Source organism: Panulirus ornatus, chromosome 45, assembly GCF_036320965.1.
Source record: "Panulirus ornatus isolate Po-2019 chromosome 45, ASM3632096v1, whole genome shotgun sequence".
Classification (NCBI taxonomy): domain Eukaryota; kingdom Metazoa; phylum Arthropoda; class Malacostraca; order Decapoda; family Palinuridae; genus Panulirus; species Panulirus ornatus.
In genome coordinates, this window is record NC_092268.1 from 5,711,962 (window position 1) to 5,729,183 (window position 17,222).

At 40.6% G+C, this 17,222-nt stretch overlaps 2 protein-coding genes across 4 annotated transcripts in view; one reads left to right on the forward strand and one right to left on the reverse strand.

Moving 5' to 3' along the window:
- The window catches only part of LOC139762872 (uncharacterized), a 77,695-nt gene extending 73,262 nt beyond the window's left edge, over nt 1-4,433 (reverse strand). For 2 of the 3 annotated variants that reach the window (XM_071688103.1, XM_071688100.1), the window contains exon 1: nt 4,283-4,421. The gene's annotated coding sequence lies outside the window, so the exon portion shown is untranslated. Of the gene's footprint in view, nt 1-4,282 lie in introns of all 3 variants that reach the window. The other variant, XM_071688102.1, reaches the window with a different exon arrangement.
- LOC139762947 (uncharacterized) lies at nt 1,297-15,475 on the forward strand. Its single transcript, XM_071688270.1, has 6 exons — nt 1,297-1,341; nt 6,422-6,533; nt 6,719-6,814; nt 7,876-8,049; nt 8,254-8,466; nt 8,564-15,475. Exons 1-6 carry the CDS (start codon nt 1,297-1,299, stop codon nt 8,851-8,853), a joined length of 930 nt encoding a protein of 309 aa, XP_071544371.1. The 3' UTR covers nt 8,854-15,475.
- The last annotated feature ends 1,747 nt before the right edge of the window (nt 15,476-17,222 follow it).

The following is a 17,222-nucleotide window of genomic DNA, read 5'->3' on the forward strand; positions in this document are numbered from 1 at the left end:
TGGAAAACAATTTATTTAGTTAATTATTTTCATATAATCACAGACTGTGATTAGCTTAATGTCCTGTGGCCATAATACAAATTATTAAACTTATGTACCATGGCCAAAAATCATGGCCAAGACTCATTAAGCTTAATGTACCTGTGCATTGGCCAAACATGAATCCAAGACTTTATTAGCCTCTTAATGTTAACTTCACAAATCACAAGACTTCATTAGCATTAACCGCCCGGACGAGATAGAAAACGGGAGGCGGTTAGGGTAAGTTTCCAGACCTGGCCCACCTGTGGCATAGATATGTGTGGGGGGGATTCACTGACCCAGCTGTGGCACAAATGTGGGGATTCACTGACCCAACTGTGGCACAGATGTGGGGATTCACTGACCCAACTGTGGCACAGATGTGGGATTCACTGACCCAACTGTGGCACAAATGTGGGGATTCACTGACCCAACTGTGGCACAATGTGGGATTCACTGACCCAACTGTGCACAATGTGGGGATTCACTGACCCAGCTGTGGCACATATGTGGGGATTCACTGACCCAACTGTGGCACAGATGTGGGGATTCACTGACCCAACTGTGGCACAGATGTGGGGATTCACTGACCCAACTGTGGCACAAATGTGGGGATTCACTGACCCAACTGTGGCACAAATGTGGGGATTCACTGACCCAACTGTGGCACAAATGTGGGGATTCACTGACCCAACTGTGGCACAGATGTGGGGATTCACTGACCCAACTGTGGCACAGATGTGGGATTTCACTGACACCAACTGTGGCACAATGTGGGGATTCACTGACCCAACTGTGGCACAGATGTGGGGATTCACTGACCCAACTGTGGCACAAATGTGGGGATTCACTGACCCAACTGTGGCACAAATGTGGGGATTCACTGACCCAACTGTGGCACAAATGTGGGGATTCACTGACCCAACTGTGGCACAAATGTGGGGATTCACTGACCCAACTGTGGCACAAATGTGGGGATTCACTGACCCAACTGTGGCACAAATGTGGGGATTCACTGACCCAACTGTGGCACAGATGTGGGGATTCATGGAAGTGATTCCCACGTAGAGTATGAAGGCTAAAAATACAATTAACTGGCCAAAATACAACTGGCCAAAATACAATTAACTGGCCACAATACAATTAACGCCACAATTAACTGGCCACAATACAATTAACTGGCCACAATACACTTAACTGGCCACATTAATTATGCACATGTCATGAGAGAGGCTAACTCGTTTTCCTTCGCCAGGTCTGCAGAACTTAGTGGATATGAATCATGAAGTGGATGGCACTGGACGACCTCTAATTATGAAGGTAAGTAGTTATCAATTAAGGCCATGAAGGGTCATTAGGAATTCATGTCCATGAGGCCAGGGGAGTCTATCAATTATCGCATAGTAACGTAATTAACAGGGCCAGCAGAGTCTAAATTAGTAAGGTAATTACCAAGGCCAGCAAAGTCTAAATTAGTAAGATAATTACCAAGGCCAGCAGAGTCTAAATTAGTAAGGTAATTACCAAGGTCAGCAGAGTCTAAATTAGTAAGGTAATTACCAAGGCCAGCAGAGTCTAAATTAGTAAGGTAATTACCAAGGTCAGCAGAGTCTAAATTAGTAAGATAATTACCAAGGCCAGCAGAGTCTAAATTAGTAAGGTAATTACCAAGGTCAGCAGAGTCTAAATTAGTAAGGTAATTACCAAGGGCAGCAGAGTCTAAATTAGTAAGGTAATTACCAAGGCCAGCAGAGTCTGAATTAGTAAGGTAATTACCAAGGCCAGCAGAGTCAAATTAGTAAGTAATTACCAAGCCAGCAAAGTCTAAATAGTAAGATAATTACCAAGGCCAGCAGAGTCTAAATTAGTAAGGTAATTACCAAGGTCAGCAGAGTCTAAATTAGTAAGGTAATTACCAAGGCCAGCAGAGTCTAAATTAGTAAGGTAATTACCAAGGTCAGCAGAGTCTAAATTAGTAAGGTAATTACCAAGGGCAGCAGAGTCTAAATTAGTAAGGTAATTACCAAGGCCAGCAGAGTCTGAATTAGTAAGGTAATTACCAAGGCCAGCAGAGTCTAAATTATTGCATAACAATGTAATTACCAATGCTAATCAGTTAAGTTCAAGATTCATCTTGTACACGGTCAATTAACAACCAGTAAGATCAATTACGTGGTTATTAAGGTCAATATCAATTAGCCATAATAGTGCTTTACGCGTTTTCTACATTATTCGTCTAAATCATTTCTATAAAAGTTTAATTTCCAGCTCAAAATTATACGAACCATCCCTGAAGATACATGTAATTAACCCTAATTATACGAACCATCCCTGAAGAAACCCGTAATTAACCCTAATTATCTGTAACTGCCATCTTTAATCACTAGTCTATGTGGGGTTATAACACTTGAGCTTAATATTCACTACAAGCCTATTCAGACATAACTACCATCAACCCTTGTTATAGGTGATTGGAGGTTAATTACACGTATCACAGACCTAACCCTTGGGGTCAGGTCAAAGGTCGGCGCAAATGTAAACAAAAGTCATCCAGTTTGTTAAAAAAAAAAAAAGTTAGGGAAATAATCATATATCAAGGTTAGGTCAGGTTTAACTGGCGCTTAAGTGTAATTAAACTTAACTGGCGTTTCAAAAGTCATTAAATCTCCATTAACTACTTAGAAATGGTCATGGATTAAATTGGTTAATAGCGACAATGTCTCCATTGCAGTCATATATTACATACACGCAGTGTTGCTTCCTTTAACATCATAAATGAATTAATTTGCCTTCGCCTGAAGTGGAGCTAATTATCAAATAATGCAACAAAGGTTAAAGTCATTTATCTCAATAATAAAGACATATATACGTCGCCAAAGGTCACATTCAGTATGAAAGGCATGCAAGGAATAGAGTGAATTGGAAGGATGTGGTATACCGGGGTCGACGTGCTGTCAATGGATTGAACCATGAACATGCAGGAGGGTAAGAGGCGTGCAAGGGATAGGGTGAATTGGAACGATGTGGTACACCGGGGTCGACGTGCTGTCAATGGATTGAACCCTGAACATGCAGGAGGGTGAGAGGCGTGCAAGGGATATAATGAATTGAAACGATGTGGTATACCGGGGTCGACGTGCTGTCAATGGATTGAACCAGGGCATGTGAAGCGTCTTGGGTAAACCATGGAAAGTTGTGTGGGGCCTGGATGTGGAAAGGGAGCTGTGGTTTCGGTGCATTATTACATGACAGCTAGAGACTGAGTGTGAACGAATGTGGACTTTGTTGTCTTTTCCTAGCGTTACCTCGCAGACATGAGTGGGGAGGGGGATGTTATTCCATGTGTGGCGAGGTGGCGATGGGAAAAATGAAGGAAGACTGTATGAATTATGTACATGTGTATATATGTATATGTCTGTGTGTGTATATATATGCGTGTACATTGAGATGTATAGGTATGTATATTTGCGTGTGTGGGACGTGTATGTATATACATGTGTATGTGGACGGGTTGGGCCATTCTTTCGTCTGTTTCCTTGCGCTACCTCGCAAACGCGGGAGACAGCGACAAAGCAAAATAAAAAAATTACAACAATAAAATATATGTGTGTGGGGGGCGCTACACGCTAACCCGGGAAAAGGCGATCAAGTATAAAACTATATATATATATATATATATATATATATATATATATATATATATATATATATATATATATATATAAATGTGGCTCACTGACCTTATGGAAATCAGTAGGTTCCAGTAATTACCAGATAAACAATAAATTAATTACGATAGCAATAAGACTCACACCTGAAAATAATGAATAAATACACCAATTACCACCTTTTAAACGGCCAACCTAAATGGCCGGCTGGGAGGGAGGGAGACAGAGAAAGGGGGGGGTGGAAAGATAAATGGCCCCGAAAATAAATACCACAGAAGCCATTTATTATTCTAGACTTTTCCCTCAACTTCAATGGCCTTTACCCCCTCCCCTTCACCCCTTCACCTTACGTAAAAGTCCTGAAATTGGAGTTGTGATGGGCTACAACCACAACCCCCACAGGTTATAACCACTCTAGATATTGTAGGGACTCCATAGAGGTTATTACAACTCCTAAAACATAATTAAATAACCTCAAATATTCCATAACAAATGACGTGACCAAACATGTCACCTTACGACCAAATGCTTCAAAGCATTTTCTACGTTTATTTACGAGGTGATTTAGTAATTAATAACACCTATGAGCTTACCTTGATGACGAGAGTGTAGTCAACGATTATCAAGGGAGTGAAGTCGTTAATTATAACTTAATTACCGGAAGTAATTAAGAGGTGATCAGACGATAACTTCACGTCCTTCCTCAACGCGGTCTTGAGCCGCACTGACGCCAGTCGTTCATTGCCCACTTGTTCCAATAATTATTCCCTTAATTACCTCATTTACCAACATCCTCTTTATCCAATGACATTTACCTAATGACACAATATACCATATAGTTAATTAATGATATTAGTCTACTACAAATGATGTTTAGTATCGTTACTTAAATTGGTAATCTATTTTTCATTTACATTTGAATTCTTTAAATATGTGTAGGAAAAGTCTTAATGAACTAAAAATATTATATAAATGAATTATTATGTCTCACAATTGTACTTCATTTAGAAAAATGTGAAGATTAAGTTATTTAGCTCAATCTTTCCATACGTTACGGCCCTACAACTCCCTAACAAGCAGTTTAGAGTAATAATTGTAAATTATATATGGAGATGCTTTTTTGAACACAAATCTTTCTTTTTTTAAACATTTCCTTTGACATCCAAATTTGCATATATATAAAATATAATAAACCACAAAACAATGCTTCCCTTAGGGTTAAACTAAGGAAAATTCGAGTTATTGAACCTAATATGTTAAAATATCAAATTTGCATAATGAAATTTGGTTCATTAAATCCTGGTCACCAATTACGCTAAATTGGCAAGGATAGATTGGATGACAGGCTATAATATAGGAGGGAATGGATGACGCTAAATTGGGAAGGATAGATTGGATGACTGGCTATAATACAGGAGGGAATGGGTGACTTTAAATTGGCAAGGATAGATTGGATGACTGGCTATAATATAGGCAGGATGGATGACGCTAAATTGGGAAGGATAGATTGGATGACAGGCTATAATATAGGAGGAGGGATGACGCTAAATTGGGAAGGATAGATTGGATGACTGGCTATAATATGAGGGAATGGATGACGCTAAATTGGCAAGGATAGATTGGATGACAGACTATAATATAGGAGGAGGGATGACGCTAAATTGGGAAGGATAGATTGGATGACTGGTTATAATATAGGAGGGAGGGATGATGCTAAATTGGGAAGGATAGAGTGGATGACTGGCTATAATATAGGAAGGATGGATGACACTAAATTGGGAAGGATAGATTGGATGACTGGCTATAATATAGGAGGGAGGGATGATGCTAAATTTGGAAGGATAGATTGGATGACTGGCTATAATATAGGAGGGAGGGATGACGCTAAATTGGGAAGGATAGATTGGATGACTGGCTATAATACAGGAGGGAATGGGTGACATTAACTTGGCATGGATAGATTGGATGACTGAGCTAAGATAGTTTGGATGAAGCGAGACTGAATAAGTATGATTGATTTGGATGAAGAAAGATGGGAGAGAGAGCTAAGATAGTTTGGATGAAGCAAGATTGGATGACTAAGCTAAGATAGTCCGGACGTGGCAAAGCTAAAATACTCTTTGTTGAACAAAGATAAGTTATGCTACGATAGGTTGCACCAAGCTAAGCAATGCTACGATAGATTGCACCTAGCTAAGCAATGCTACGATAGATTGCACCTAGCTAGACAATGTTACGATAGATTGCACCTAGCTAAGCAATGCTATGATAGCTTGCCAGATGCCATGTATGCTAGATTAGATTGGCAGATGTCTAATGACATTGTTAATTTGGGTGACCTTAGAACTAGACTATATTATGTTACATGCAGTCTATGCAGCAGCAGTTTATATTGGGTGGTTCCATACTAGTTAAGTTGGTTGATGCTATGCTGTACTAATCTGGGCTGGGTTTACCATGCTAGGTTAGTTCAGTTGAAGCTACGCTACACTATAGTCCAGTTGAAGCTATGCTACACTAGTTTACACTGGGTATGTATTGTGTGTGTGTATGGGGCTAGGTTAGGTCAGTTGACCATTCTGCATCAGTTTAAGAAGGTTGGACGCCAAGTTGGTTTAATAGATGCTAAGCTAGGTTTTAATAGATGCTAAGCTAGGTTAGGTTGATTTAAAAATAAAATCAATTTTCATTTCATCAATTAAGCATAATTAACATTGTACACTTGTCCTCAGTTTATCATGGTGGATAAGGCCGATTCGTTGCTACACACCACATGTGGACCTGTCTCCATTACCTCGGACAGCTACGTCTTGAATGTCATTGGCCATTGCCATGGAAATGCTAGTAAGAAATATAAATCTAGAGCAAATGTTATATGAGAACAAATTAAGAGGAAAAAAATCATGATGGTTTTCCATGGGCATTTTGGCTTAGGGATATTACTGTCTTATCAAGTAAGGGGAAATGAAAGCAAATCATTCCAGGGGAGTATATTGAAGGAATTATTGATGAGAATCACTCTTTTCCAGGTGACTGGATTCATGAACAAACTATGAATCTGTGTCCTGATGTTACCAACGAGACTTCATGTTGGGAGTGTGGTAGTGGTGATAGCTGGAGCAGCTGTGAGGATGTGAGTGACTCTAGCTATTATGGCCACTGAAGAAATACAAGATATTGTCATAAATGGCAATGCAGCTGCTGTCTGAATATTGAAATTCTTTTCTTTAGACGTTTGTGAAGAGCAACAATATATATATATATATATATATATATATTATATATATATATATATATATATATATATATATAGAGTGGCAGATATAGGGTGTTTTGGTCGAGGTGGTGTGCAAAGTGAGAGGGTTAGGGAAAATGATTTGGTAAACAGAGAAGAGGTAGTGAAAGCTTTGCGGAAGATGAAAGCCGGCAAGGCAGCAGGTTTGGATGGTATTGCAGTGGAATTTATTAAAAAAGGGGGTGACTGTATTGTTGACTGGTTGGTAAGGTTATTTAATGTATGTATTATATATATATATATATATATATATATATATATATATATTATATATATATATATATATATATTTTTTTGCTTTGTCGCTGTCTCCCGCGTTTGCGAGGTAGCGCAAGGAAACAGACGAAAGAAATGGCCCAACCCACCCCCATACACATGTATATACATACGTCCACACAAGCAAATATACATTTGCTTTTCTAAGTACTTCTCACATACATTCTTCAAAGCAAACACCTGATCCACACATCCTCTACCACTTCTGAAACCACACTGCTCTTCCCCAATCTGATGCTCTGTACATGCCTTCACCCTCTCAATCAATACCCTCCCATATAATTTACCAGGAATACTCAACAAACTTATACCTCTGTAATTTGAGCACTCACTCTTATCCCCTTTGCCTTTGTACAATGGCACTATGCACGCGTAGATGTATGATGAATAATTTGGATTTTATACATCAATATATGAACATTATGAACGTATTCAAGCTATCAAGACTGTCATAAAGTCAAATACTTTAACCATTTCTATTACTCTTAAATCTATTTATGTGGCTCTGTTCCATAATAAGATGTCTGTACATGTATTATAATGGGTCTTACACAGTATTTAACACACCAGACCTTTGTCTTATTCAAAAAGAGAATAATGAATAATATATATGAGTATTTTCTCATCTAATTCACTGTCTGCTATGTAAGCAGGAATGGTCTCCTTTTTTTCTCACTGACTCCTGGCTTTTTCCTGGACAGTTAGCGGTGCTCATGGCAGAACCCAGCTGGGATGGAAGGTTACTGAAGAGTATAGAATGGTGGGCTAGGCCCTACGACTATGACAGAGGTGCCTTGCCATTTTAACACCTACTCCACTTATCTGGAAATATATCTATCCATAACTTGATCTGTAGGATGGATTTTGGGGTCTGAGAAACTGGGGAGATATTTGTTGGAGGAATCTTTGAAATGTGGTGAAGTAAAAGTAAATATAAATATTTACGATCATATCTAAGCACTTTTGGGAGTAACCTAAGCTTGCTCCCACTAGAGTTGTCATGTCCACCAATGATCACCTTGGAGGAAGTGCCTGGGATTCCCATGAGCCGTGCACCTGGCACTGTCATCACGTATCACTGTGTCAGGGACGTGCTCAAGACAGGTCCAGAGGATGGAAGTAGGTCCATGCAGGTAGCCTGCCTCGAGCCCACTACTTCAGAGGACCAACCAGAATGGGAGCAGCCTCTTGTGTTCCCTTGCCAGCGTAAGTTACTCTAGGGTTCCTTTCAGCATTGAGGAAGATATATCACAGCTCTCTCCGGTTAACAGCAATGGTTCATACTTGTCATGTACCTTGACAGAGTGCCTGAGAGAGCCAATTATGTACAAGGCCACAACAGACTGGTACTCTGGGTTGTGGAAGGTTGGAGCCATAGTCAACGCAACCTGCCAGAGAGACTACTTGAGCAGCAGTGATGGTGGACCAACACTGTCAGTGAGGTGTACCCTATACGGCTGGGGTGACGAACCTTTTTGTGTTTACGGCAAGTACCTTTTAATTTCTTACTTCTACTCATATATAATAGGTGTTATTCTTGGGGATAAGGGAGAAAGAATACAACCTATGTATCTCTTGCGACATGGAAGGTGACTGAGAAGGGATGTATATACATAGAAATATATATTAATGAGGTTACAGCACAGGTGAAGTAATGTCTGACATGGATATATCACTGAGAGTACAGGCTCATCAAAGAATTCATTTCAAAGGAGTCCACATTTCCCTTTCACTGGGAATAGCACAGCTTTGGGCTGTCAGTTCCCATGGGAAGATGTCCTAAGTAACAACAGGACTCCTGGAAAGAGATCCTGGGGTGTGTGTGTGTGTGTACACAATATGTATATCATATCATATATATATTGGGTGACAGTGCTAATCATTTCCAGTTCTCTTGGTTTTTTCTCAAAAATATTAACAGATTTCAAATCACACCATAAACGTTTAAAAACTAGAGTAAACTCTTTAGGCACAATTCTACATATATTGCTGTCCTAAAAATACGAAAAGCAGAGGTTACAATCATTAGTATCATTATTATCATAATTATTACTATTATCATAGTCATTATTACCATTATCAACTAATTAAGAGGTTAGGTATACCTGATCCAGCCTATGTTACTAGAAATTAGTTTAGGAATAGATAATCTAACTACTTAAAACAATAACTTGGCCAGTTATACCAAATGTGCATTTCCATCTGGATCAAGCATAAAACAATAAAAAAATCAAACATGAAACAAAGGTTATGCAATAAATCACTGACAAACCAAGATGAAAATTATAATTATTTGGAATCCCCAACCAAACGAGCAAACCAGGATGAAAATTATAATTTGTGGGAAACCTCTACTAAACAACCAAATAATCACCAGGCATACCAGAAATCAATCTTTTTTCAACACATCAAAGTACGACAAGAAAACTCATCAACACAGTAACCTGTTGATGCAGTTTTAAATGACATTTGGTACATGGAATGGTATCACAGCTCATTTTTCAAAGTATGAAATTTTTACATCATTCTTTCAATTATATCTTATTCCATTTTTGTAATACTTTTACCCATCGCCTGTAGTTTGCTTACTCAGTCAACTCTGCCACACACCATCATTATGAATCTTTTGCATAATTTTCTTGCTTGATTTTATGAGAAATTAGGTAATTCAGAAGCATGCTCTTAAAATCTGTGTTCACAAATTTGTTACAAAAATCACTCTCATTACATGAACATTAATGCTGTATTTATAACATTAACACCAATTTTACAGGAATCCATGGATGAATTTGCTCAACAATATTTTCTCTTCGTTGTTTAATCCTCTGATCATTAATGGTCAGGTTAAATGATAGGCCACACTCTTAATGACTGTTTTCTCATACTAAAATGGTGTTTACTTGTATTATGATGAGTTGCATACAATTTTGTGTGGGTCCACGTGGTATTGGCTGAGGCAAGTGTATGTTTGTGACAATGTTTGTTGCTGACTCATGAATGCTGCTATTTTGCTCATATTTGTATTGTTTTATTTTTCTATAAAGAAATAACTTAAAATGTCTATTATTCTCCTTCAGAAAGGCATATTGTTAGTTCTCAAGATGAAAATTGTGGAAATCATACTGATCTATCTCTAGTGCATGTACCCTCCTGAAACTTCCCTGGACGTGGAAAGGGAGCTGTGGTTTTGGTGCATTGCACATGACAGCTAGACACTGAGTGTGAACGAATGTGGCCTTTTTTTGTCTGTTTTTCTGGTGCTGCCTTGCTGAAGCAAGGGCTGGCGATGCTGTTTCGTGTGGCGCAGGGTAGCACCAGGAATGGATGAAGGCAAGCATGTATGAATATGTACATGTGTATATATATAGAGAGAGAGATTATCATTAAATATTAGGGAGAATAAAAAGATGTTTTGGAAAGAGGTAAATAAAGTGCGTAAGACAAGGGAACAAATGGGAACTTCAGTGAAGGGGGATAATGGGAGGTGATAACAAGTAGTGGTGATGTGAGAAGGAGATGGAGTAAGTATTTGGAAGGTTTGTTGAATGTGTTTGATGATAGAGTGGCAGATATAGGGTGTTTTGGTCGAGGTGGTGTGCAAAGTGAGAGGGTTAGGGGAAATGATTTGGTAAACAGAGAAGAGGTAGTATAAGCTTTGTGGAAGATGAAAGCCAGCAAGGCAGCGGGTTTGGATGGTATTGCAATGGAATTTATTAAAAAAAGGGGGTGACTGTATTGTTGACTGGTTGGTAAGGTTATTTAATGTATGTATGACTCATGGTGAGGTGCCTGACGATTGGTGGAATGCGTGCATAGTGTCATTGTACAAAGGCAAAGGGGACAAAGGTGAGTGCTCAAATTACAGAGGTATAAGTTTTTTTTTTAATTTTCCAAAAGAAGGAACAGAGAAGAGGTCCAGGTGAGGATATTTCCTCAAAGGCCCAGTCCTCTGTTCTTAACGCTACCTCGCTATCGCGGGAAATAGCGAATAGTATGAAAAAAAAAAAAAAAAGTTTGTTGAGTATTCCTGGTAAATTATGTGGGAGGGTATTGATTGAGAGGGTGAAGGCATGTACAGAGCATTAGATTGGGGAAGAGCAGTGTGGTTTCAGAAGTGGTAGAGGATGTGTGGATCAGGTGTTTGCTATGAAGAATGTATGTGAGAAATACTTAGAAAAGCAAATGGATTTATATGTAGCATTTATGGATTTGGAGAAGGCATATGATAGAGTTGATAGAGATGCTCTGTGGAAGGTATTAAGAATATATGGTGTGGGAGGCAAGTTATTAGAAGCAGGGAAAAGTTCTTATCGAGGATGTAAGGCATGTGTACGTGTAGGAAGAGAGGAAAGTGATTGGTTCTCAGTGAATGTAGGTTTGCGGCAGGGGTGTGTGATGTCTCCATGGTTATTTAATTTGTTTATGGATGGGGTTGTTAGGGAGGTGAATGCAAGAGTTTTGGAAAGAGGGGCAAGTATGCAGTCTGTTGTGGATGAGAGAGCATGGGAAGTGTCAGTTGTTGTTCGCTGATGATACAGCGCTGGTGGCTGATTCATGTGAGAAACTACAGAAGCTGGTGACTGAGTTTGGTAAAGTGTGTGAAAGAAGAAAGTTGAGAGTAAATGTGAATAAGAGCAAGGTTATTGGGTACAGAAGAGTTGAGGGTCAAGGCAATTGGGAGGTAAGTTTGAATGGAGAAAAACTGGAGGAAGTGAAGTGTTTTAGATATCTGGGAGTGGATTTGGCAGCGGACAGAACCATGGAAGCGCAAGTGAATCATAGGGTGGGGGAGGGGGCGAAAATTCTGGGAGCCTTGAAGAATGTGTGGAAGTCGAGAACATTATCTCAGAAAGCAAAAATGGGTATGTTTGAAGGAACAGTGGTTCCAACAATGTTGTATGGTTGCGAGGCGTGGGCTACGGATAGAGTTGTGCGCAGGAGGGTGGATGTGCTGGAAATGAGATGTTTGAGGATAATATGTGGAGTGAGGTGGTTTGATCGAGTAAGTAATAATAGGGTAAGAGAGATGTGTGGTAATAAAAAGAGTGTGGTTGAGAGAGCAGAAGAGGAGAGAATGAGTGAGGAAATATTGACCAAGAGGTTTTACGTGTCAGAGGTGGAGGGAAGGAGGAGAACTGGGAGACCAAACTGTAGGTGGAAAGATGGCGTGAAAAAGATTTTGAGTGATTGGGGCCTGAACATGCAGGAGGGTGAAAGGCGTGCAAGGAATACAATGAATTGGAACGATGTGGTATACCGGGGTCGACGTGCTGTTAATGGATTGAACCAGGGCATGTGAGGCGTCTGGGGTAAACCATGGAAAGTTCTGTGGGGCCTGGATGTGGAAAGGGAGCTGTGGTTTCGGTGCATTATTACATGACAGCTTGAGACTGAGTGTGAACGAATGGGGCCTTTGTTGTCTTTTCTAGCGCTAGCTCGCACACATGAGGGAGGAGGGGGTTGTTATTTCATGTGTGGTGACGTGGCGACGGGAATGAATAAAGGCAGTATGAATTATGTACATGTGTATATATGTATATGTCTGTGTGTGTATATATATGTATACATTGAGATGTATAGGTATGTATATTTGCGTGTGTGGACGTGTATGCATATACATGTGTATGTGGGTGGGTTGGGCCATTCTTTCATCTGTTTCCTTACGCTACCTCGCTAACGTGGGAGACAGCGACAAAGCAAAATAAATATAAATAAATGTGTATATATACATATATTCATACTATTCGCCATTTCCCGCGTTAGCGAGGTAGCACTAAGAACAGAGGACTGGGCCTTTGAGGGAATATCCTCACCTGGAACCCTTCTCTGTTCCTTGTTTTGGAAAAATAAAAAAAAAACGAGAGGGGAGGATTTCCAGCCCCCCGCTCCCTTCCCTTTTCGTCGCCTCCTACGACACGCAGGGAATACGTGTGAAGTATTCTTTCTCCCGTATCTCCAGGGATAATATATATATATATTTTTTTTTTTTTTTTTTTTTTATACTTTGTCGCTGTCTCCCGCGTTTGCGAGGTAGCGCAAGGAAACAGACGAAAGAAATGGCCCAACCCCCCCCCCCCATACACATGTACATACACACGTCCACACACGCAAATATACATACCTACACAGCTTTCCATGGTTTACCCCAGACGCTTCACATGCCTTGCTTCAATCCACTGACAGCACGTCAACCCCTGTATACCACATGACTCCAATTCACTCTATTTCTTGCCCTCCTTTCACCCTCCTGCATGTTCAGGCCCCGATCACACAAATCTTTTTCACTCCATCTTTCCACCTCCAATTTGGTCTCCCTCTTCTCCTCGTTCCCTCCACCTCCGACACATATATCCTCTTGGTCAATCTCTCCTCACTCATTCTCTCCATGTGCCCAAACCATTTCAAAACACCCTCTTCTGCTCTCTCAACCACGCTCATTTTATTTCCACACATCTCTCTTACCCTTACGTTACTTACTCGATCAAACCACCTCACACCACACATTGTCCTCAAACATCTCATTTCCAGCACATCCATCCTCCTGCGCACATCTCTATCCATAGCCCACGCCTCGCAACCATACAACATTGTTGGAACCACTATTCCCTCAAACATACCCATTTTTGCTTTCCGAGATAATGTTCTCGACTTCCACACATTTTTCAAGGCTCCCAAAATTTTCGCCCCCTCCCCCACCCTATGATCCACTTCCGCTTCCATGGTTCCATCCGCTGACAGATCCACTCCCAGATATCTAAAACACTTCACTTCCTCCAGTTTTTCTCCATTCAAACTCACCTCCCAATTGACTTGACCCTCACCCCTACTGTACCTAATAACCTTGCTCTTATTCACATTTACTCTCAACTTTCTTCTTCCACACACTTTACCAAACTCAGTCACCAGCTTCTGCAGTTTCTCACATGAATCAGCCACCAGCGCTGTATCATCAGCGAACAACAACTGACTCACTTCCCAAGCTCTCTCATCCCCAACAGACTTCATACTTGCCCCTCTTTCCAGGACTCTTGCATTTACCTCCCTTACAACCCCATCCATAAACAAATTAAACAACCATGGAGACATCACACACCCCTGCCGCAAACCTACATTCACTGAGAACCAATCACTTTCCTCTCTTCCTACACGTACACATGCCTTACATCCTCGATAAAAACTTTTCACTGCTTCTAACAACTTGCCTCCCACACCATATATTCTTAATACCTTCCACAGAGCATCTCTATCAACTCTATCATATGCCTTCTCCAGATCCATAAATGCTACATACAAATCCATGTGCTTTTCTAAGTATTTCTCACATACATTCTTCAAAGCAAACACCTGATCCACACATCCTCTACCACTTCTGAAACCGCACTGCTCTTCCCCAATCTGATGCTCTGTACATGCCTTCACCCTCTCAATCAATACCCTCCCATATAATTTACCAGGAATACTCAACAAACTTATACCTCTGTAATTTGAGCACTCACTCTTATCCCCTTTGCCTTTGTACAATGGCACTATGCACGCATTCCGCCAATCCTCAGGCACCTCACCATGAGTCATACATACATTAAATAACCTTACCAACCAGTCAACAATACAGTCACCCCCTTTCTTAATAAATTCCACTGCAATACCATCCAAACCTGCTGCCTTGCCGGCTTTCATCTTCCGCAAAGCTTTTACTACCTCTTCTCTGTTTACCAACTCATTTTCCCTAACCCTCTCACTTTGCACACCACCTCGACCAAAACACCCTATATCTGCCACTCTGTCATCAGACACATTCAACAAACCTTCAAAATACTCATTCCATCTCCTTCTCACATCACCGCTACTTGTTATCACCTCCCCATTTACGCCCTTCACTGAAGCTCCCATTTGCTCCCTTGTCTTACGCACCCTATTTACCTCCTTCCAGAACATCTTTTTATTCTCCCTAAAATTTACTGATAGTCTCTCACCCCAACTCTCATTTGCCCTTTTTTTCACCTCTTGCACCTTTCTCTTGACCTCCTGTCTCTTTCTTTTATACTTCTCCCACTCAATTGCATTTTTTCCCTGCAAAAATCGTCCAAATGCCTCTCTCTTCTCTTTCACTAATACTCTTACTTCTTCATCCCACCACTCACTACCCTTTCTAAACAGCCCACCTCCCACTCTTCTCATGCCACAAGCATCTTTTGCGCAATCCATCACTGATTCCCTAAATACATCCCATTCCTCCCCACTCCCCTTACTTCCATTGTTCTCACCTTTTTCCATTCTGTACACAGTCTCTCCTGGTACTATCCCCACACAGGTCTCCTTCCCAAGCTCACTTACTCTCACCACCTTCTTCACCCCAACATTCACTCCTCTTTTCTGAAAACCCATACTAATCTTCACCTTAGCCTCCACAAGATAATGATCAGACATCCCTCCAGTTGCACCTCTCAGCACATTAACATCCAAAAGTCTCTCTTTCGCACGCCTGTCAATTAACACGTAATCCAATAACGCTCTCTGGCCATCTCTCCTACTTACATAAGTATACTTATGTATATATATATATATAATATATATATATATATATATATATATATATATATATATATATATATATTTATTTATTTTTTTTTTTTTTTTTATACTTTGTCGCTGTCTCCCGCGTTTCCGAGGTAGCGCAAGGAAACAGACGAAAGAAATGGCCCAACCCTCCCCATACACATGTACATACACACGTCCACACACGCAAATATACATACCTACACAGCTTTCCATGGTTTACCCCGGACGCTTCACATGCCTTGATATATATATATATATATATTTTTTTTTTGCTTTGTCGCTGTCTCCCGCATTTGCGAGGTAGAGCAAGGAAACTGACGAAAGAAATGGCCCAACCCACCCCCATACACATGTATATACATACATCCACACACGCAAATATACATACCTACACAGCTTTCCATGGTTTACCCCAGACGCTTCGCATACCCTGATTCAATCCACTGACAGCACGTCAACCCCGGTATACCACATCGATCCAATTCACTCTATTCCTTGCCCTCCTTTCACCCTCCTGCATGTTCAGGCCCCGATCACACAAAATCTTTTTCACTCCATCTTTCCACCTCCAATTTGGTCTCTCACTTCTCCTCGTTCCCTCCACCTCCGACACATATATCCTCTTGGTCAATCTTTCCTCACTCATTCTCTCCATGTGCCCAAACCATTTCAAAACACCCTCTTCTGCTCTCTCAACCACGCTCTTTTTATTTCCACACATCTCTCTTACCCTTACGTTACTTACTCGATCAAACCACCTCACACCACACATTGTCCTCAAACATCTCATTTCCAGCACATCCATCCTCCTGCGCACAACTCTATCCGTAGCCCACGCCTCGCAACCATACAACATTGTTGGAACCACTATTCCTTCAAACATACCCATTTTTGCTTTCCGAGATAATGTTCTCGACTTCCACACATTCTTCAAGGCTCCCAGAATTTTCGCCCCCTCCCCCACCCTATGATCCACTTCCGCTTCCATGGTTCCATCCACTGCCAGATCCACTCCTAGATATTTAAAACACTTTACTTCCTCCAGTTTTTCTCCATTCAAACTTACCACCCAATTGACTTGACCCTCAACCCTACTGTACCTAATAACCTTGCTCTTATTCATATATATATATATATATATATATATATATATATATATATATATATATATATATATATATATATATATATATATGGAGAGAATGAGTGAGGAAAGATTGACCAAGAGGATATATGTGTCGGAGGTGGAGGGAACGAGGAGAAGTGGGAGACCAAATTGGAGGTGGAAAGATGGAGTGAAAAAGATTTTGAGTGATCAGGGCCTGAACATACAGGAGGGTGAAAGGCAGGCAAGGAATAGAGTGAACTGGATCGATGTGGTATACCGGGGTTGACCTGCTGTC